This window comes from Plectropomus leopardus, chromosome 9, assembly GCF_026936395.1.
Source record: "Plectropomus leopardus strain MGB_pleo_1.0 chromosome 9, ASM2693639v1, whole genome shotgun sequence".
Lineage (NCBI taxonomy): Eukaryota > Metazoa > Chordata > Actinopteri > Perciformes > Serranidae > Plectropomus > Plectropomus leopardus.
Window position 1 is genome coordinate 6729952 of NC_142184.1, and position 23326 is coordinate 6753277.

The 23326-nt window shown below is 39.7% G+C and overlaps 1 protein-coding gene across 3 annotated transcripts in view; it reads left to right on the top strand.

The window, feature by feature from the left end:
• The window catches only part of hspg2 (heparan sulfate proteoglycan 2), a 157964-nt gene extending 139142 nt beyond the window's left edge, over positions 1-18822 (top strand). For 2 of the 3 annotated variants that reach the window (XM_088081831.1, XM_088081830.1), the window contains 22 exons: positions 984-1081; positions 1173-1439; positions 1552-1664; positions 2406-2553; positions 2657-2773; positions 4717-4801; positions 5449-5593; positions 5696-5798; positions 5895-6004; positions 6096-6204; positions 6312-6410; positions 6563-6784; positions 7019-7263; positions 7360-7531; positions 7966-8088; positions 9443-9499; positions 11543-11618; positions 11711-11789; positions 12546-12616; positions 12724-12807; positions 13981-14084; positions 15094-18822. In XM_088081831.1, the coding sequence (XP_087937957.1) occupies positions 984-1081; positions 1173-1439; positions 1552-1664; positions 2406-2553; positions 2657-2773; positions 4717-4801; positions 5449-5593; positions 5696-5798; positions 5895-6004; positions 6096-6204; positions 6312-6410; positions 6563-6784; positions 7019-7263; positions 7360-7531; positions 7966-8088; positions 9443-9499; positions 11543-11618; positions 11711-11789; positions 12546-12616; positions 12724-12807; positions 13981-14084; positions 15094-15266 (2800 nt within the window). In that variant the 3' untranslated portion in view covers positions 15267-18822. Of the gene's footprint in view, positions 1-983; positions 1082-1172; positions 1440-1551; positions 1665-2405; positions 2554-2656; positions 2774-2952; positions 2971-4716; positions 4802-5448; positions 5594-5695; positions 5799-5894; positions 6005-6095; positions 6205-6311; positions 6411-6562; positions 6785-7018; positions 7264-7359; positions 7532-7965; positions 8089-9442; positions 9500-11542; positions 11619-11710; positions 11790-12545; positions 12617-12723; positions 12808-13980; positions 14085-15093 lie in introns of all 3 variants that reach the window. The other variant, XM_088081829.1, reaches the window with a different exon arrangement.
• Positions 18823-23326: the final 4504 nt, after the last annotated feature.

Here is a 23326-nt window from a genome sequence, read left to right on the forward strand (position 1 = left end):
ATACATTTTAAAAACAGAAGAAAAAAAACTAGGGGAGGATCTTTCTAAGATACATAACAAAATCTACACTTATAATGATATACACATGCACATACATGCTCTCATACATACTTTGTATGTATGAGAGCATGGGGTAACCATTTTTTCTATTTTTCATTGAAAATATTCATGTTGTTAGTTAACCTGTTATACTCTCCACCGTGTAAATGTATTGTAAACTAAGCTGATCCACTCCGTTTGGGACTAAGTTTAGCCAAGTATTTGGTGATCTGGTCAGTATTTAAAGCAGGGCAATGTACAGTAGAGATTGACTCAAAATAAATTGCAGTGTTCAAGTTCATCTCAGTAAAGAACATGTGCAACAGCGTGGCTCATGTGCTTTTAATACTTTATGGATAACAACTGAGTTCAGTGGTACAGAGGAATAAGCTATATTTGGCTCTGGCTGCACAGATTTGTTAGCGAGATGAATTTATTGCTGGTTTTGGTCTTTTCATGTGAAGTGTTGACAGTTAGAAAAATGTATAAAATCACAAGAGTTCATCATCATCATTAATTTATTCAAAACATCAAAGAAATAATGATACAGAATAAAATACAACCACAAATACAACAGAAGCAACATGTGAATGAAACACCCTGAATAAGCTACCTTAAGCTTTTGGGAGGAGGCCCAAACAAATATAACATCCAAAAAACAAAGCAAATTTAAAACAAAAACATAAAATCAAAACAAAACAAACAAACAAGACAAAGGATCCCAAAACATTCACTACATCAAACCCGTGATAATCCAATAGAGGAGTTCCAGCACCAAAAAACAAAAAAACAATAGTGCATTTGATTAGGGCCTCAGGAGTTATTCGTTAATGGGATAAAACATTTAAATCCACTGACAGGGGCGCTTAAATACTGTGTAATGTGTAAAATAGAAATGAAACCGCAGCTTGTGTTGATGTGTGTGATTTAATGTCTCTCTGTAGGATTGAGAACCTGGAGCAGAGCAATGAAGGCGTTTATATCTGCAGAGCCAGCAGCGTGTACGGTCAGGCTCAGGACACGGCCAGACTGACAATCCAAGGTCTGTTAAAGTCACTGCAAATGTACTAATATATGATAATAAACATAATAATAACAAATATAACATGTTGCTTTCCTTTACTCCTCCGCAGCCCTGCCGAAGGTGATGATCAACGTGCGCACCTCAGTGCAGACCGTGATGATCGGGAACTCTGTGGAGTTTGAGTGCCAGGCTGTTGGCGACCCAGAGCCCACGGTGAGGTGGAGTAAAGTGGGCGGGTCTCTGCCCGCTCACATCATGGTGAAGGGCGGCATGCTGAGGATCGATCAGGTGACGGAGGCCGATGCTGGGCAGTACCGCTGCACAGCCACCAACGACGTGGGCTCAGTGCAGTCCCAGGTGGTCCTGAACGTCCAGTGTGAGTGCAACACATTGTTTTACATGCACCTGCACACACACTCATGCCTGTCAGTCTGTCAGCAGGCAAACTGGCACCTTCCTTATTTAAACCCTTTTTTGTGTTTGCTCAGCTCTTCCTCAAATTGCTGCGCTGCCTGAAACTAAAGAGGTGACAGTCGGCTCTGATGCGGTTCTGCCCTGTGTGGCTTCAGGATACCCGGTACCTGAGATCAAGTGGTCCAAGGTGAACAAGATATTTTTGTAATTCAACGACCTCTATGCTGTCTGTAGTCTAAATGCTTGCCAATTAATTTAACATTTTGTTAGTGCTAATGTTTTTTTTTTATAATACTGCAGAGTTCCCACAGATCCTTAAAAAGTCTTAAAATACGCTGAATTCATTCATCTAAAAATAAGACTGTAATTGATATTAAAGTGTTTTCACTCAAACTTTTAAAAGTCGTAAAAAGTCACAACATGGGGAGAAAGGTTTTTATGATTTTTTTCTGACATTTTGTTGTAACATCACAAAATAATTGGTAACACCTATTTGTTTTTTTAAATTACTGAATGCCTCTGGCATTAACGTTACATCAGGATAACAGAACCATCCAACGTGTGTTTTGTTTCCGGCTGATGCTCAGAAAGGAGGCTCCATCGTCCGTTAGCTAGCTGTCATTGTAAAAATTTGGTGTATTTGGTGTATTTTATACAATATGTTTTTCAAACAATGGAATCCAAAATACAGAGTGAAAAAGACAAAACTGCCATAAAAAAACTCCTATACCTTTCACATTTTATGTTACAACATTTGGGCAAAATTGTCCATAAACCAATGTCGATGGTATTAGTTCATGTTATTATTTTTCTTCAATTTTCATAATTGTAGATTTAGTCATGTATCTCATTCTGAGTGGCCTTTAAAAAGAGGAGCTGTAGGAACTCTGTACTGACTGTGTCCCTGTGTCTTTTTTTCTGTCTCTAGGTGGACGGAGAGCTTCCTCCAAAGTGTTTCCAGGAGCTCAACGTGCTGACGGTTCCTCGCGTCTCTCATGACGATTCTGGGACATACGTCTGCACCGCCTCTAACAAACAGGGAAAAGTGGAAGCCTTTACTACACTTGAAGTTCACGGTTAGTCTGCAGAGCAGAGTATGAAGGAATATTGATCAAATAAAACTTCTGATGAACTGCACTGTTGTCTGCATCTAACGATGAGATTGTGTGCTTCTTTCAGAGCGAGTGATGCCATACTTTGCCCAAGAACCCTTGTCCTACCTCACCCTGCCCACCATCAAAAATGCCTACAAGGCTTTCAGCATTAAAATCAACTTCAGACCTGATAATGTCGATGGTAAGAAAGTGCAGCCTTACATTAGTTAAATTGTATAGTTTGCTCATTTTTTCTCGTTGAATCTTGCAGTTTTTCAGTGTTTTCTGCTCTTTGTGTACCATGTTTGTCATATTTCCTCATGTATAACGTCTTCTGTCCCTCTCTCCCTCACCTCTTCCTCTCACCACCGTGGTGGGAAGGTCTCATATTGTACGCTGGTGAGTCTCAGCTCTCAGAGAAGCACAGGAGCTCCAGACTGACGTTGGCAGTTTTGCTTTTTGGCTCCATCATTCTTTCACATAATGCATCCAGCTCTGAGCTGATTTAGAGGCTGTGAAAGAGACGCAAGATGGTGCATGGAATATGTTTTCATTCAGGCTTTTTCGGTCTTGATCACAAAGCCACACCAGCTTAAGAAACGCTTGGTTACAAATCTACTTTTACATTCAAGTCTACTTCATCAGCTTCTACACTGTATATACGGCGTGTGTGTCTCGATGAAATGCTACCCACGTTTCTGTAGGTGTTCTTTTATTTAAACATCACAGCTCTGAAAATAGTGAGAGTCACAGTAAGTCAAATTGCTTTTGCCTAAAATATGGTTTCTTTTAACCTGCTCGCAGTTAGTGCCGGATGTGTGTGGGCATGACAGCAAAATTAAATGACATTAAAATAAAAATGTTTGGAAAATCAACTCCAATGCAAGAAAAAAATATTGACATATTTTGTTTCTGCAAACCACAGATACATTGCATTTGTTATTATGTGGCAGATACATTGAAATGTTACATTTTAGCAACGCTGAGGTTACCGTGTAGGCACAAAAAATGTTTGGGTTTATTTAGGAAAATTATGTTTTGGCTTGAAATACCTTCTTATGGGGGCTCAATGCCACACAAAACACAGCAATGTCTCTGTAAAAAAACATCTGGTTTTCATCACGCTAATAAAACAGGGGAGCCAAGAATCGCCAGTGTTCGGTGCCTTAAAAGCGTCTGGAATAATAGTGGTAGGTCTCTAAAACACAACAGGTTTCGTTGTCTCTTGGTCTAGAACAGTGATCTGCAGCTTGGCAGGCATCAAGCAATCCTGATGATAAAGTCAGCTCACATACAGTATTACTTCACATTAGAAATGTTCATATGATATGTAAAAAACTTGAAAGTGCAATGCATTTGTGGTTTGCAAAAACGTACGATGCCAACATTTTCTTCTGGCGACTGGGCTGATTCGGCTGTTATTCTTTATACTGATTGGCAGCTTATCAGTGACTGTTTGGATTTCCCAAGCATCAGGTAACAAACTGCAGCAAACAAGCTTCAGATATATTGCAAAAGCTATTTGAGCAAACTCCGGTCTTTAAATGTATAAATGTGTGACACAAACGTTGACATTACATGTAAACTTTGTTTTGCACATTTATGCAATCTACTCGCTCATTTTCACTGTCAGAGATGATTCATATAGGCAGACGTGTAAAGAGGGCATGTTCCCATTTTCCTGAGAGCCTCTGTGGCTCATTTAAAGCATGTGTTTCCAGCATGTGGAGACAGAAAGATGAGAACCAGTAGTATGGTGTTACTGGTTGCATTTGGCAGCTCAGTAATGCCCTGATAGAACAGCAGGTCATAACTCGGCTTTGGTTGGCTTTAAACTTGCCTCACCATAGCATGCTGCTTTACCATCCAGCTGTACCAGAGTTTACCTTGTGTATGAATGACTTCACTGCAATCAATGTCCATCCAAACAAGTCCATAATTAATCCAAAGTCTTGATTTCCTTGAGAGAGAAAAAAGTCATAGAAGAGAAATTGTTCCACCGTTGACTCAAGAAAATCCTTTAAAAGAACTGTAAGACTCAACTTGTTTGAATAAAAATTAGATTTATGGATTTGTTAAGATGGATATAATGCATTTGAGATTATTTTTTAACTCCTGCTCACTCATCGTGTTTTTTTGGTGTAGGTATGATCCTCTACAACGGACAGAGAAGGACCACAGGAGCTGACTTCATCTCTCTGGGACTTGTTGGCGGCCGCTTAGAGTTCAGGTCAGTTTGTACTTTTTCAACTTGTATTTTTAGTCATTTCTGTTATTATATAAATAACATATAAGTCTCTGGTACCACTGAAGGGATGGAACACACTTCTTCCAAAAGTACTGCGTCTTTTGGTGTTTTGACGATGGTGGTGAAGAGCGCTGCCTAACACATCAGGCCAAAATTTCAAAAAAAAATCAGATTCAGTTGGACCTGCTCAGCATTTTTATGCCTTCATGCTGATAATTGGCAAATATGAAGGCATTATATTTTCAGGTTGTCCGTCTGTACGTCTGTCCCAGGTCAAAGTTCAAGGTCACTGTGATGTTGCATCCATTCATTCCCATTAACACAATATCTTAAGAACCCCTTCTTTTAGTTATATATGCCACAGAGCATACTTGGATGTGAATTATGTAAATGTCCCTTGCAGTGCACTCATGTGAAAGCATCTGCGTTCATTATGTTGCGTTCATTCCTTCATTTATTTAAGTTTTAATCTGTAATTTTGTCACCCATCTGCTTGTTTAAAGAAAACAAAAACAAAGCATAGTGCGATCTAATTGCATGTAGATATATGTTTTCATACATATGTATATATGTCAACATGCTCAAATAAAGAAAGGTTTAGCGAGACAAAATCTGTTACGTTGTCTCAGGTTTGACGTGGGCTCCGGCATGGCCACAATCCGCGACCCCAACCCTGTCAAACTGGGAGAGTTTCACACAGTTGAGCTTTATCGCAACCACACACTGGGCTACATCATTGTAGACGGAGGGGAGCCCATCAACGGCAGCTCACAGGTACTTCTGTCAGCATGAATACAACTCCCACTGACACATATGTGCATTTGATTTATTTATGTCAGTATTTATGTCCCATAAATGCACATTTCCTGTCCTCAGGGCAAATTCCAGGGCCTGGATCTGAATGAAGAGCTGCATGTAGGTGGTTACCCCAACTACACAGTGCTCGCCAAAACTGCTGGCATTAAGACTGGTTTTGTTGGTAAGATATCGCTCTCCTTGGAACAATGACAGGAAACATTTGATGTAGAAAAAGTCCTCTTGGCTTGAAGATTTATTTGGTATTTCCACTCTCCAGGCTGTATCCGCCAGCTCGTCATTCAAGGTGAGGAGGTCATCTTTAAAGACCTGGATCGCAGCTCCACTGGTGTCACAAACTGCCCCACCTGCAAAGACCACCCATGCCAGGTCGGTTACATCCATCCACTTGATGTATTTGTAGTATTTCATCTGTTTACTTCCATAAAGTCCAGTTCATATCTTCCGTGTCTTCATTCAGAACGGAGGGAGGTGTGAGGACTCAGACGCCAGCTTGTACAAGTGCAGCTGCCCCAGAGGATTCACAGGCAGCAACTGCCAGCACCACTCATCCCTGCACTGCCACTCAGGTGTGTGGATGTTTCTATCCACTTTTGAAGCCTAGTAAATAAAAAATGGTTTAAAAAAAAGAAGAAAAAGTATTTAATGTGTCTGTTTTTGCCCTAAACTACCACAGAGGCCTGCGGACCGGACGCCACTTGCATCAACCGCCCTAATGGCCTGGGCTACGACTGCCGCTGCCATCTTGGCAAGTTTGGAAACAAATGCATGGATGGTAAGACATTGAATTACTCTCATCTCCTATAAAAACATGTTCAAAGTACTTTTAGGGTGATAAACAATGTGAGTATTGATATTTTTCCTTCAAAATATCCCTCAAGAAACTCGAAACGATAATGCATTTTCCTCCTGCTTCACTTCCACCAGGGGAACTGGTGAGCACTCCACTGTTCGACGGCGAGGAGTCATTCATAGCCTACCCTCCCCTGACCAACATCCACGACGACCTGCGCGTTGAGCTGGAGTTCAAGCCGCTGGAAAGAGACGGCCTGATGTTCTTCTGCGGAGGGAAGAAAATGAAGGTGGAGGACTTTGTGGCCATCTCCATGGTGGACGGACACGTGGAGTTCAGATACGAGCTGGGCACTGGTAAAATATCAAACCTGTTGTATTCGTTTTACATTTTTATGTTTGTGCATTATTCGTAAGTTTGTAACTTCTTAAAATAATAACCTTTTGACATCTTTGCTGTAAATGTCAGGGAAAGTTTCAGCAAATATGACAAAAACTTATTTTTATGAAAGTTACCAACTGCAGCTTTAACATTGAAGATTTTTTTAGAGAGAAATATACAGAGACAGTAAAATCTGTCGTAATTTTCAGGGCAGGCAATCCTCCTCAGTCCAGAGCCGGTCTCTCTTGGCCAGTGGCACAGAGTAGTTGCGGAGCGAAACAAACGGGCCGGGCACCTCAGGGTGGATCAAGGCCCCGTGGAGAGGAAGACGTCACCGGGTAAAGCCCAGGGCCTCAATATCCACACCCCCATGTACCTGGGTGGAGTCCCACACATGGACATCCTGCCTAAACCGGCCAACATCAGCGAGCTGTTTGAGGGCTGTATTGGAGAGGTGAGATCTCTCTGCGCTACAGAAGGAAATAAAACAAAAGTTAATAAATATTTTTCTATATGCGGTTGCTAAAATGTGTCTGCACTGTCCGCTCAGGTCTCCATCAACAACAAGAAGGTGGATTTGTCCTACAGCTTCACAGACAGCAGATCTATCCGCAAATGCGTGGACAACAGCCCCTGTGACCGCCGGCCCTGCCTCAACGGTGGTGACTGCATGTCCAATGTTGAATATGAGTACCAGTGCCTCTGTAAGGATGGATTTGAAGGTTAGTGCTTGTACACTTAAAAAAAGACAAAGCATGTGTCAGAGCCTCGAAACATTTGCAACTATAATCATTCTACATGTTTCATTATTATTTCAAAGAGTTAAGTCTTGGATTCTGGTGCAAAATCTGCACTGCATTTGGGTTTTCATTTTCACTTCACTTTTGATAACTGGCGGATTTACTCAGCTGTGCCTTGTGGAGAAGCGTCCTCCTTAGCTCTAAACTGTGCTTATTGGCTCGTAAATACAACTAATGTGGGTGGACAAGAGCATAAAATCTGGTTAGAAATCAAGTCAAACAGATCTGCTCCTTGAAAAATATCTGGGTAGTTAGAGTTAGTAAAACCCAAGAAACAATGAGCATTTTCTATGTATCACCTCTGAACTCGCCTTTGACGTGAACTTGACCATCGACCTTTCATCCCTGACCTTCAGGTGAGCGTTGCGAGGTGGTGAAAGACGTGTGCCAGAGCGACCTTCAGTGCCAGAACGGTGGCAGCTGTGTCGACGGCCAGTGTGTGTGTTTGCCTGGACACTCAGGCCTCTACTGTGAAGAAAGTAAGTACAGATCATAATTGCAACGTTACTTTTATTTATGTAGCAATTTAAAGGTTAAAACACACACAAACAATTCCAAGTATATATGCATACACATGCATGATACATAGACAGTATTCATCACAAACAGAGTATCAATAAAAAGGCTAAGCAGTACAAATAAGTTTTCAGCAGCCAATGAAAACCAGCCACAGATTCGGCAGCTCTGATGAAGAGAGGAAGACTGTTTCTAAGTTTAAGAGCTACAACCACAAAAGCAGCTCTGGATTTAAAATAGGAACAGAAAACAAACACAAGGACTTGACCAGATGATCGGAGTAGCCGACAGCTAGAACAGGTTCTTTAACGACTGCTGTAAATGCAGGAGCCAGGCCACGTGAGGCTTTGTAAGTAACATTTTGAAGTCTATGCTTCACTGGAAGCCAATAAAGGGAGGCAGGAATTGGCAGCTCAGTCAGCAGAAGAAAATGTTGGCATTGTGCATTTCTGCAAACCACGAATATGCAACATTTGTATGTATCATATCAGCATTTCTAAAGTGGCATAGTACATTGGTAAACTTAGTTGTTTTCTAACGAGACATCGCTGTCATTCCAGCACCTTTTTTTAGCCACCAAACGTGGGTGTTTCTTAGGATCCGGTTGCTGTTTTTCCAGCCTGGATAGTGCCACAAAAACACATTGTTTCTCACCAAGACATCTTTGCATTTAGTGGCAAAATTGTGGTTGTTTTTCACCAAGACAGACATCTTCTTAAGCTGGAATTGTGCATCCAAAACCAGGTTTTTTAAAGCCTTAAATTGATCTTTTCCTAACCATAACCTAACCAGAAGTTAACTACAGTTTTTAACTATACTTTCTAATGTATCTGTGGTTTGCAGAAAAGTACAATGCTGACATTTTTCTGGCACATTGAGTAGAATTGGGGTGATGTGGGACCAACAGCTAGTTTTTCTTTACAAGTTATCCCCTGTATTTTGCACTAGTTAAAGACCAGCTTAAAAAGACCGAGTAATGTAAGTAAAGAGGCAAACAGGTAGTGAAGAGCTTCCTATATAACATGTTCAACAAATATTATCTCACAATCAAAGCCTGAAATAGCAGAACAGGTGTGGAAAACATGGTTTAGTTGTGTTGTTTCATTTACAGCACCACCTGCACCCTATAGACAAAGATATTCTTCATCAAAGACTCGAGCCAAATGAGTCCATATGACTCACATTCTCCACAGTATGAGACCCTTCTAACATCAGACACTTCACCCCCAGCACTGCACTGCATGCTGGGAGGGTTAACCCCAAGTGATTACGTATGTTTCACCCCTGCACTCTCATGGCTACATCTTGCACACACAGGCCAGTTCTTCAGCTCCCCCGAGGCCCTGCGGAATTTGGAAAGTAGCGAGGCGAATGGTACAGTATCTCAATACTCAGTCTGCCTGACACGACTGTGACTAACAGGGGCCCATCTGAGCTCGAGGGGCCCCGCGTCCCTTCAAAGCTCAACCCGAACCGTCTATCGCCTAACACATGTTCGCACATACCAAACATGCGTCTGTACTCAACTGGAAACTGAGGCTCTGATCCCCATTGGAAAGTTGGGAGAGGGGAATTCTGCATCTTTCCTAAAAAGGTAGAGGGACGGTACATCAGCTGATTTGTTTTTGGACCCAGACAGAAATGTGGAATTCCCCTTGTTTTTTTCTTTTTCTCTCTCATCATGTCAATACCTGTAAGATGGCTACTCACAACATAAAATCTCCGTCTACGTCAGGAATGCCTGTCTGCACAACAAGAAAATACACACAAATACTTGTTTTTCTTGCTGAAGCCCTTTTAAATCAGAACATTCAAGCTGCTCAACACATTTACGCTGTTACTAACAACTCAAACATGTCTGTTGAAAGCAGTGTGATGGTGTTTGGGTGACATGAGATGTATTTCGAATGTGTTCTGTACTTCACGTGGTATTTGTGCATGGACCCATGGTGAGTTCAGTTTGATCTCTGGGAAAGGTCAGAGATGGAGCAGCGTGTGAGGAATGGCAAGTAACTTGTTCATGTGTTGGAGAGGACCGTCTTGAGTTTGCATCATGGAGCCTGGTTTGGTCGCACCTAAGATTTTGGTTCTTTTTTTGGTTTTTGAAAAAAATATTTGCATATGGATTTAGGGCACATAAAGTGAGATTATGAAGCTTTTGAGAGCAAAAATAACATTATCCTCCTCTTACCAATGAAAAGTTGAAATTCTAAGCAATAAAACACACCCAATTTCTCATTTCTATTAGCGGTTTTGTTGTTACGGGCTAAGTTTGATAACGTTAAAAGACCAAATCACGCTGTAGCGGCAAAGTGTATTTAAAGGTCCAGTGTGTAGGATTTAGGGGACATATCAGCAAAAAAAAGTTAAATAATATTAATAACTGTGTTTTTGTTAGTTTAGGATCACATGAGAATAAGAATTGTTGTGTTTTTGATACCTTAAAATGACTCGTTTAGATCTCCATACAGAGCGGGTCCTTTTCCACAGACCACCATGTTTTTCTACGGTAGCCCAGAACAGACAAATCAAACACTGGCTCTAGATAAGGCCGTTCATGTCTTTGCGTTGGCCACTGTTTTTCTACTCACTTGGCTCACATAAGTTTCAGCTGGTTGTAATCTGTAAACTCACCACAAGATGTCACTAAATCCCACACAACAGACCTGAGCATGGGTTTGTTATGTTGATTGAATTAGGGTTGGGCAATATGGAGAAAATCAAATATCATTATATTTTTTTATCAAATACCTTGATAAATAGATGTCATTTGATGTGAAAACAGATTTAAATTTTTTTATATGTTTTATACAAGTGTTGAACACATCAGAGCGACTGAAATGTATCACAGTTTCGCCCCACAGATCAATAGTATTTCTGATTCTGATATTGTAACTACATTGTAGGGTTGACTTTGGTTTTTGATAAGTGATCATCAGTAATGTGGATATTTTGAGTTAGTGGGTAAAAGCGATTAATGAAACAGCCAAGGAAGTCTGTTAAATTGAGAAAATTCACTTTAGTGTAATGCAGCCTTTAAAACCAGAAAAAAGACAACACTTGGGATGTTAAGATATCAAAAAGATGATATCTTGTCTCATATCACAATATTTATATAACATTGACATGTTGCCCAGCCATTTTGTAAATTCAGCTTTTCATTGGTAAGCCAGAATGTGTGATTTCTTCCTCTAAAAATTGCTTTAAACGCCACCAACAAATAAAAAACTCCTGCTGTATGTTTTCAGTGAAAGAAGACCTCTTTGTCTTTATCTGCTGTATCTAACCAAGCCTGTTTACCAGGGTTTCTTCCATGCTTCCACCACTGGAGGGCACCATAACAGTATGAATATGAGTTCACAGCAACCTGCTGTAATTCTTGCATGATTTTTATGTGTATTCACTGTGTTTTTCTAGATTCACCCTATCAGTACGCAGCTCATTTCCACGATGACGGATACATTGCCCTTCCTAAATCCATTTTTCCAAGAAGGTAACACTGTTTTACCGTCACAGATGGCGCATTATTAGAAGTCAACAGCAGAACATCAGGGGTAAAATTGTTGATATTTTTTTCTGCTTTAGTGCCCATGACTCACCAGAGACCATCGAACTGGAGATCAACACAAGCTCCCCTGACGGCCTGATTTTGTGGCAGGGAGTAGTAAGTCCTGCTCCTGACTTGATATTTACTCAAAGGACTGAGCTACAGTTTAATTCAAATCTTCAGCCTGATACTCACATCCCCTCCACCCCTCTTTTCATCCTCATCCTAACGTTGCTGCTGCACTTCAGCACTCCTAATCATCATCATTACCTCATCTGTACAGAAGTGATGCTCATTAATGTTCTCATGTCATTCAGTGATTTTTTTTACTTACATGTCAGCAGTAATTCATCACTTGCACAATGCTGCATCTTCTCTCATCTCAGTGTTCACTGTCTCAGTCATTCCTGTGCCACTGAGGCTGTGACATTGTTGAGCATGTTGGCTGCCAGCCCGGCTCTCTCTCACACCACTAAATAAATGCATGTTGCTTCTCTAACTCCATTTTCCTCAGGAGACCACTGGCGCACGCAATTTGCGAAAGGTGCATGCTAGTAAAAAGGTATCCACTCAAACACAAAGACACACTTGTATTCATGTTTGCATGTTTCATATCATGTGCTTTACATTACAAGATAACTTCTGGAATGCTACATCATTTTGTATCTGTGTTTGTGCATGACGGCGTACATTGTTAATGTTATTTTGCATCAAAGGTTTTATGTCACACTTCGACGATCTGTCTGCATTGCCTCATGTTCGGTATTATAGCAGTCGGTGTGGAAAATTACTGCAGGGCAGCCGTTCAGTGGTTCACAGAATTAAATCACACAGACTCCTCTTCCTCTGCTGACTAAACACATTTATTTCTAGGAACTTGGAGAACACGGCAAAGGCAAAGACTTCATCAGCCTCGGGCTGCAGAATGGACACCTTGTTTTCAGGTGATTCAGCCCTGTAACTCTGTAGTTCTGTCGACATCAGGATGAGTGATGTTATTTTGAGGTCATAATAATGTTAAAGTAACGCTGATCATTTGTATGATGTCCAGTTACCAGCTGGGCAGCGGAGAGGCAGAGATCTTGTCCCGGCGGTCCATCAATGATGGGAGATGGCATAAGGTCACAGCAGTCAGGTATGATTGCATATTAAATATACAGTATACTCGATGGGACAACATAGGTTAGTTTCTAAGTAAATGAGTGCCATTTTCAACAAAAAGTTCTTGCACACACTAAAGTCTTAACAACAGGTGTGTCTGATTTAACCCAGAAACTGCAAATGAACCAGAAATCCAACATACTATTGGTAACTTAATTTACAGTAATTGTGTTTTGGTCGGTAAAAAATCAGGGAAGATGTCAGACAATCAGGATGCAGGAGTACAAGAAACCCACACTGAGTTAGCTGGGGAGCTAGTCTGATGCTAAAAGGCATCCTAAAATAATAGTAATGGTTAAGACAAACATTAAGATAAACAGGCATAGAATATAGTTAAATATGTACAAGTTAAATATCTAAAACACTATTTGACAATAAAAGCGGATGAAATCCAAATAACAGATAATCATTCAATTCAGTCCCTTTTAGTCTCATTGGATCATTGACAATGACATCGAGAATAATTCATCACACAAAACTAAAAAGTAAAAGTGCAAAACGAGAAGAGTAATAAATAATCGCAGCGATTTAAAGCAGTTAAAACATTACAGTTAAAATGCTTTTTTTTTAGAATTTAAAATGAGATTAGAAAAACTAAATAATTTAAATAAATAATTTAAGACAGCTGCAGACTGTGACTGAGTTATTGGTGATCAGAGATCTGAACTGACTAATGGATTTAAGAGAACTGAGTTTCAGAGTGGTTTGTCTAAAAGCGAAGCAGAGAAACTAAAAGCAGACTTCTCAGGTTCAGTGTTAACTTCAGGTACCTGAAGTATCAATAAATCAATGTACACTTTTATACTATATTACACTGCAATAAAAATGTGACTTTACAGCAATATGCAGACATGAGTTTCACCGTAACCAATTACTGGAACTCAAGAAAACTGGACAAGCTTTGAAAAATGTTCACCCATAATGATACGGTTCTTAAAATATGTATAATTTGTCTTCTCTTCGTCACCTAATTAGGCCAAACTTTTGACCCTACCAATGGTTGTTTGTTGCTATGCGTGTTATATTATTTTTAATGATACACTATACCAGCTATATCAGCTGCATCTGCATTTCTCATGTTTGTTGGTGCATATTCAGCACTTATATTAAGTTGTGTTTGTCTCCTTATGTTTCTGTTTCCTTGCAGAACTGGAAAAGACGGATACCTCCAGATTGATGGAGGAGCAGCGCTACACGGACAGTCTAAAGGCAGAAGCCTCATGGTCAACACCAAAGGCAGTATATATCTTGGTGAGTGGATTTAAAGTATGGAGGCCCAAAACTTACTCAGAGTAGTGAAAGGTGTAAGTCACAAACACCTCTTCCTAACTGGATGCGATGTGAATGAGCAAATGTGAAAATATCGGATTGTTTCAGTGTTTCCCAATGAAGATATTCTAACCGTGGCTCTATTTTGGCAAAGCTTCACACTCCTCCCTGCTGTTGTTTTTGTTGCTCACTAAGGGTTCAATAGGCCTTTTGAATGTTGCTTGCTGTATGTTAAGAAAAGGTTTTATACTTTCCTTTAATAATTTGTGAAAAACAAATGAATAAATAGAGCAAATGCACAACAGACTTTGTCAGCCAAGCAGCTAATGTCTTGTTTAGCCTCTGCTAACTTGAATGGGAATCAAATTATTTGATTGTGAATGAATGAAATCCCAATAGTGAAATGAATCATTTTTCGTAAATATAGAGAAATATATAAATATATTTCCTCAAAACTGCTCTGTGGGTACAAATCAGTGTTTGTACAAAAATGAAGACAATATGTCCCAAATACGGCCAACTTGTTGTGGTGATGTCATTTGAAGCAGAAGTCTATGCAATAGTGATCTCCTTCATGGAGAGTTCCCACAGTCCAACCAACTGTAAGCAAAGCTATTTATAGGGAGCACATGGATTAGCACATGCAACTTATCAAAAACTAAAACTTGAGCAACATGAGCGTAATAAGAACAACCTAAATTGATGGAAACCATCTTAAGGAAAATGTATTTGATGTATACTTTAAACTTTTAGTTTGACCCATGTCCTATGCTCTCATATGAAGTGGTTGGGCTTTATGACCTGTACTGCAGCCAGCCACCAGGGGGCGATGGAGATGTTTTGGCTTCCCTTTTGGGGAGCTGTTATGTTGTCCATCTTTATTTATTCAAGTGTCCAAAGTGGAACTTTTTTCTTCGCTGGTTGCTTAGTGTGTGTGTGTGTGTGTGTGTGTGTGTGTGTGTGTGTGTGTGTGTGTGTTCTCATGTGACAGGCGGAGCCCCGAACATGGCTGCGATGACAGGAGGGAAGTTCTTGTCTGGAATGACGGGCTGCGTGAGGAACCTGGCGCTGATGAACGCCCGGCCGGGACAGCAGCCCGCCCAGGCCATCGACCTGCAAACCCACGCAGCCCACGGCATCAACGTTCAGCCGTGCTCTTCATAGATCGCAACGCACACACACTTACACAAACACACACATAAACACACGCAGAGACTATGGAGTGATGTCATACACACACAGCAGACTCACACAGAGAGACTTGGTGCTTTGCTGCTACCAAAAAAAAATCAAAAAAACAAGATGACACAACAGGATATGTTTCTCTGTGTGCAGTTAAACCAAAAAAAGAGAGAAAAAATGATATTAACAAGTCTTCTCTTCCTCAGTGTTGTATTCTCAATGAAGGACTATTAACACAGGAGAACCAGTACAGTTTACATACTTCCAGCAGTAGTTTTAGCCATGAGAAGAGTAAAACATATTAGGCCTTCTACGATGGGTCAGATCCTATGGAGTTGGAGATGTTTTTACAGCACTGAATTTTTATTTATATACATATGAATATATATATATTATATTTGTGGGGGGAAAACATGCAAACTAACCATAACTGCTCTTCAACTTTCCTAGAGTTTATTCTGGGTTCTAATACTGTGTGTCCAGGGCTTTTTACGGGCCTAAGTGTATTAATACTTGAAGATGTTTAGGCCTTCTTTCTTCACTTCTGTAGAGGAACCTTTTTTGTTTTTTTGTGCGAGCATGCTTACAGTCATTTTTATTTTGGGAGTGGAGCGCACACGGTCACGGTCACACGCAGCTTCAGAACACAACTCAGGTCGTCGATACAAATTAATAACCACAAATGTTACATGTGCTGCCGCTTTTACTCGGCTGATTCTTTTGTTTTGCTTTCACTGCGCTGTTGTCTCTTCTGTGTCTGTATTTGTTCTTTTTTATGACAAAGAAAGAAACCTTGGTGCTAACGTCAGACATGAAGATACAGCACAGTCACATGTAGAGAGGATTTTTTTTGTAATTTGGTTACTTAGATTCAGTAGTGTCACATCTGTTGATATGCATGGCATTTGAGGTTGATTTTCTAAGAATATGGCATGATTTCTTGCCTCTGCAGCCTTATTTGATTGAGTAGATCTCAAAAAAAGCAGTTTTAAAGAGCTGAGAAGGGTGTAATTTTTTATGTGTGGTTGCTGAAGATATTGTTTATGTGTAAAACTATCTGCCAGACAGGTAGATATCTCTAGAGAATGAGAAAATGAGTGCTAGTAAATTTGTTGTTTATGTATGTCTCAGCCGCTTCCATTTCTAACAGGTCACTCTGCTTTGAACCCCAGTGTGAGGTCAGGTGTGTGTGTGCCTGTGTCATTATCCATATCCTCAGGAGGGTCAACCCAGAACTGCCTCAACATGTTACTTAATCTTCAGGTTCGGTAGCTTTAGTGACAATTCAGTAAGCTATTGGAGGCGCTGTGGTTTTCTCTGTAGAAGGAGATTCATCTGCGACACAGTTGGGATAGTGTTTGATCATGTGGGAATGCAAAAAGCCTCCTGCAGGTGCTGTGACCAGTAGTGCAGCTCTAGTTAAGCATGCTCGCTCACCTTTAGGGCTCATTCATGCTCCCTTTAAAATAGATGCTTTGCAAACATGTCAAATGTCATAGGTAACACCAGAGTGTGGAGTCAAAAGTTTCAGACAACGACAAACGAGTCAACGGCGTGTAGATGGCAGTGGACTGTGAAGCCATTAAATACATACACAATTAAAAAAAAAAAAAACAATTTTTCAGCATATGTGTGTCCCCTCTCTACAATCGGAAATCAGATGTTTTTGTGGGTCCGTGAACGCAGCGCAGCCGTTACTCATCATGACTTTTTGTCCTCAGCAGTAGTTTGAGGAGTTTGAGTCACGGCATAAATAATTGATCTGCCGATCGAGTCAGAGCTGATCAGACTGATGGAGTAGAGGAGCAGCTACTGCAGAGGCGAGTGAAAGCAAACTTTGTAGACCCAGCATAATGAATGCTTAAGTTTCACTTTCACTGTGTGTGGTGTTCAGCTGCTCCATGTGTGCCCAGAGTACTCTCTGCACCCCGAGAATGTTGTGCAGTCAATGACCAAACAGCATATATATTGCAGTAGCGCTCCTTATGAAAGGTTCAGCTGCAGAAATTTAAAACAATACATAGCGGCAGATGTTTTAGGCATGGTGAGCCACCATTTAAAACAAATGAAAATATAGGAAACCTTGTGGCATGTGGACAAGGAAATCTTTTCAATGTATTACCATTTTGGTCTGTTTCACTCTTCTGGTCGTATCTTAAACTAAGCTACACTGTGTGGTAGTACTGCTCCATTTCGTTCGTGTTCGTACGTTTTCAGAAAACGTGCAAAAACTCTGGTGAAATGAACACAGAGTACGTTCTCTGCTCAGAGTATGGTGCTACCAATCACCATACGGTATATATATTGCAATAGGGCACCTAATGAACGGTCCTGCTCCAAAAATATGAAATCAATTTGTGGTGGCACAAATAAATGAATGTGTGGGAAACCCTGCGACATCTTTTTACTGTATTAGCAATTTGTTGTGTTTTGCCATTTTTTAAATGTCTACATCGTCTCCTTCTGTCTTATCTTGCTTTAACTATACTGCCCCTACAATCTGCTCCGTTTTGTCGATATCTGCAAGTTTTCGGAAACTTTGCAGAGACACTGATGAAATGAATGCAAATCAATGACAGAAAACTCCATTTGTGTTTGTATCTATTGTGGAGCATGAATGAGCCCTAGTCGACTGCACCACAAAACCACAACGGCACGATCACTTTGGGGGTTCACAAGCTTTTTCTCTCCTTTTTTTGTAAGCTTAAAATATTTGTATTAATATCCTAAAAATGAGCACTATCCTTTCACTTAGAGTTGCCTCATTTTTATTTATTTTATGTTTTTTTTCTTTCTCTTTTTCATCGCTCTTGTTTCAAGGCTTGATTCTGCTGTTTTAGAAGCAATCACAACTTGCTATTTTCTTTTCTCTGGTTATTGTGTATTGCCTCCCACATCCCCTCGTTTTTCCCTTCATGTTTGAGTTTGAATACAGCACCCCTCCACGGGAGGTTCTTTACAAATCCCCACGGAAGACCCATGATCTGTAAAACCTGGACCTACCCGGTCAAATAGTTGAAAACTGGTCTTATTATTCACTCGAAAAAATAAGTCTTAGGCTCCAAATGTAATGAATGAATTATCTGCACAGAATGTTTTCATCATGTTTGTTCATATATGAATGTGTGGATTGAAAAGAGCCACTGCTGTGGTCCAGGTTTAGGACACTGAAGCAGAGAACGGTGGTGTGTGTGCCCCTTGTTGGGTGCCTTTTGTGTATCTGCTCTTAAACTGGATTTTCATATATACACTGTACACTGCTGCCCAATGCAAAGTTGTCAAGAAACTGCTTTTTGGTTGTTTTTTAGGCCATTGCAAAATATTAAAGGTGCACTTTTAGTAATGATGGAGGTTTTTATTTTAAAATTTGTTTCACTTCTGAATGGCAGAAAAAGCGGATGACTCGCTTACGTGAATGAAAGTGTACCAGAAGAAATAATGTCCATGTCAGGACGACCTGACTGCTTCATTTCCAATGTTGAAAAGACGCTCCCCTTGCCCTTGGTGTTTCTTAATTAAAAACAAAATTCATGTGCTATTTGTAATCTCGTGAGTTTTCTTTTTTTACCGTCTGTATCACTGTTCTGTGTCTTTAGATAAAGCATCTGTGCACCAAATCACCTCGTTGTTCCCATACAATGCATTGTATAGATAAACGTTAAGGTTAGCCGGTCCCCGAGGAGAGGCTGATTACACCGCCTGTTAAGAAAGTTAAGATCCAGTGGTCCCTTGTAGAGGTTACGCCCAAATCAGGTTTCTAAAATTAATCTGTCCCGTGGGTTCAGTGCTCTCATCTTACAGAGTCTACTGTGTATATTTGTTAAACTACAATGGTAATGGATAAATTCATAAAGCATGATGTATAGTGAATGTGCCAGCGAAACTTGGAAGAGAAAAGGTTAAAGGGGACCTATTATGCATATTTTCTGTCATATATTGTTACAATGTCGGATGTTCATACTAGGCTTAACGTGGTCACAGTTTCAAATAATGAGGTAAACGTATATAAAAGTAATCCCTGTGAGCAAAATCTTCATATTACAGAATGTTCTAAATACCTTGTCTCCAACACTTATTTATACTTTAGAGGTACATAAGCTGACATCAGTTCATGACTGATTCAATTATTTGTTTATTTTTAAATGGTCATCTGGTTCAGGTACGCTACTGTAGGTGTTTACATTATGAAGCCTACACTGCTACATGTAGCTACATGCCAACATCAGGGAAATGTCATTTTGGTTGCCAAATATTGATTGTTTTTCCCAGATTTCTGATCATATAGCCGCTGGAATATGACCAGTTGTAAAAGATTTTGGTGATTTTATTCACAGCAGAAAATGCCGCTATTCTCTGTTACAGTCATTTTCCTTCTGCAAGTCCACTGCTACATGTAGCTACATGCTAATCTCAGGGAAACGTAATCTTGATTGCTGATGTTGTTAATTTCTCTCATATTCCTGCTGGAACATGTCAGGTTGTGAAGATTTTCTCTGGTAATTATCTGGCTACACTGCCACACGTAGTTGCATGCTAACTTTTATACATGAAAAAAAAACATGTAGCCCTGAATTTGGTTGCCGATGTTATTTTTCCTCAATCTCGGATCACATTGCTGTTGAGTTTTTTCAAAATTATTTTTTGGCATTTTGAGCCCATTTAAGTAGGTTATTGATAGTACTGATTGTAGGAATACACAGTAAAATGTCACAACTGTAGTATACACTAATGTATATTATGAATACTCAAGGTCCAAGATTTAATGAGTACAGATGTTAGATTTCTGCAGGCAGATGTTCATACATTGCAAAGGTCATGTACAGAAGAATTAAACAATTAATGAACTTCTGTTGACACTTAATCTTGAAGTAGTCGCTGACAACAGGGTGCAGTTATGCAACCAGATCAGACGGACCCCTTCAGAGCCACAGGGGGGTTACTGTGCATAAATGTGAGGACTAATCTTCTGTCAGTCAGTTTTATTAGAGGATGACAGGACAGAGGTGGGTTTTGGGTGGCTCGGTTTTCATGTTCACATCATGGTGTTATGTAAGACGTTAACCACCATACGTACTTTATTTTACTTTTATTTGCATTCTAGGAAGTTTAGGATCCAGTGTTTTTTTTTTTTAGCTTGGCCCATTTTAGGGACTAAAAGTCAGAATTTTTTTTTCTCTGTTTTGATTTTGACCAGTCTCTTAATTTGTATTAAAATTGCCCACAATTTAATGGAACATCCCCAAATATCTCTGGAGTACACCGGGAACCACTTTTGGGGTGACCCAGTATGCTAAGCTTCCCTGCCAAGAAATATCATTTGAGCTATTTATGAAAGCCAGAACAACAAAATACAATCCTAACTTCTCAAGTGTTTCTAGACTGAAAGAACAATAGAGAGCTATAACATAACTCCATTGCTGGAATCTGTACATGAAACACTGAACCCAGATCATCTCTCTGACCTCCTTTCTTTAACGCAGCTCAATGTAAAGTTACAAGTTGTTTAGACAGCAAAATTAATTCACAGTAGATACAAGATCGCATTAAACCAATATTCAGTACATAATAGAAAATAAATGCAATTTGAACACTTATGCAACATTTGAATCATTCTTTTTTTTTTTTACAAAACTCAATTAGACGGCCTCATATCAAATCTCTGTCAGAGTGAAGCCCTGCAGACATTTCCTGTCAGACACTCATCACTTTCTTTGCTGTGGGTGTGTTATGTAACAGTGTCATGCATATTGCAGTAAATCTACACTAATCCTGGTTATTTTAGACTTTTCTTTCAGTGACATTTAACAACAGAGCAGTGGGCCTTACCAGCCTGACCAACGCCTCAATTGTTTTCTACAGAAACTCAATAGTCCCCTCAACAGGTGAGCTTACGTCCTCAGTGTGCAGTTGCTGCTTAAAGGCAGACTCTGGGCTGTGACACTCTGACCTCCACAATGAATGACACAAGACACAATCCTAAAGTCTGTATCAGGAAACAGCAACAAGTTCAACAGATCATTTAAGTTTACTGACGTCCCTTTGAAATAAACGTTCTAGTTGACAGGTTCTTCAGCACATGCAGGACAGACTCTATTATGTGTCCTTTGTCCTTTGGCTCTTTCTCATATTAATCATAGCTGTCAAACTCACACAGGAAGTGAGTTATCAAGTTGCTCTCTTTCTTTCTGAGCCCCAGGGATGTTCCTGCAGCCCTCCAACCATTAAGTCTGGACTTTCACCAGTGGATATGACATGTTTATTTAACACAACAGTCTGCTGAACCTAAAGATTGGTCAAACACATCGGGGATGAATCAGAAGCGTCGTAAGATTAGAAAAACAGTGGGATAAGCCATTTTTAATCGACTATAACACAGGTACGTATGGTACGCTGTCTTAATTTTCTGTATACACCGCTTGTCCTAAGAGGCAATAATGACGTGCCTTCACTTAAACCCCTAAAATAAAGCAGCTTTATTGAATTTTAAACCCCAAATCTGTTTTACATGAAGAAACGACCTGTTAGTCATCACAAACATCCAGACGTCCAAACGTCTTTCATCATCTCTTCCCCAGGTCATATTGGGCTCAAGTTTGGGTGGTTGGTTAGCAAATATAAATATAATATATGATTGATTACTATTGCCCACCCTGGTCACGTTTTGGCTCATAAAAGCCTCAAATATGCACAAGTAATTATGAGTTTCCAAGCTCCAAATATGGTATCCAAAACAGCTCTAGTATTTTACAAAGTTAAGTTTAGGTACAAATTTGTTTTGTTCGTGCACAGAAGGAATAAACAGCAGAAAAAAAAAAAACTTTTAATATGGGCCTGAATATTCTTTTAAAACTGACATGAAAAAGTGTGAAATTGTCCCTGAAAATTGACTACCAAGATCAAAAATAAAGAATCAGTGTTTATTCATTAATAAATAAACATACACTTTGTGCAGTTGTAAAAAATGAGAAAAAAATATTACCTTACATAATGCTTTCATTGATGACAAAGGCAAATTAATCTTGCCGTATAAAGAAGCTTTTGATAAACTTTTTTAAGGACATGATGTGAAGTACTGTTACCATAATTATGATCACACATTTATAAGTCGAATACTAGTAAAAAACTTATTTCGTTACATTATTTAAAAGGGATTTTTAAAGTCTTATATACTTAATTACCATCATTTCTATAATTATGAGCACAGATGATTCCTCATAAAATTATGTCATTGCAACCAATTTTTTCACATTATTTTAAAGGAATTTTAAAATATTCATTTTACAATAATTGGTAGCATATTAAAAGCATGATTTTTAGACATTCAAAACACGAATGGAGTGCCATGGTCACAGCCGTGTCCCTGTCTCCCCCTTGTGTCTCTCATGTGACTCCTCATGTGTCCACTCCTCATGTCTCCCATGTCCTCAGTTTTCCTCTGTGTATGTATGTGTCCTCCTCTGTTCATATGCTCCCATCGACACACCTGTTCATCAGCCTCATTAGTCCCTCCCCTCTCCAGAGTTTTTCCAGCCAATCAGCTCCTGCCTAATCATCTGAGCTTCGATCTGTCTCAACACCTGGCTTCATCCCCTCTTCAGGTAAGTTGTGCAGTTTTAAGGACATGCTATAAGATGTTGTGTTTTGTTCTGTCTCCATAAGTACACAACACTTATGAGCCTTGGTTTTGTTCTGAGATCATCAGTTTTGCTTTTTCTCCACAAGCATTGAAGAAAAGGAGCATTTTTCTGAGTTCCTGTTGCTTGCAGTTTCCTGGATCTACCTGCTCCACACCACATGACAAGGAGATATTTTGTTGCTAAGATATAAATGTTTCCGATGCACTTTCTTTAAGCATTTCTCAATGCATTTTTTTTAAAACTAATATCCAGTAGTAGCATCATTTCTTTGAATAAAAATCCACAATTCACCTCTTCTATTTATTTTGTTTTGTTGCATTCATTCAGAACAGGAATAAAGAACATTAACAGCCACACAACAGCACATTATACCGAGGATGTTTGGTTTACTATAATCAATGTCAC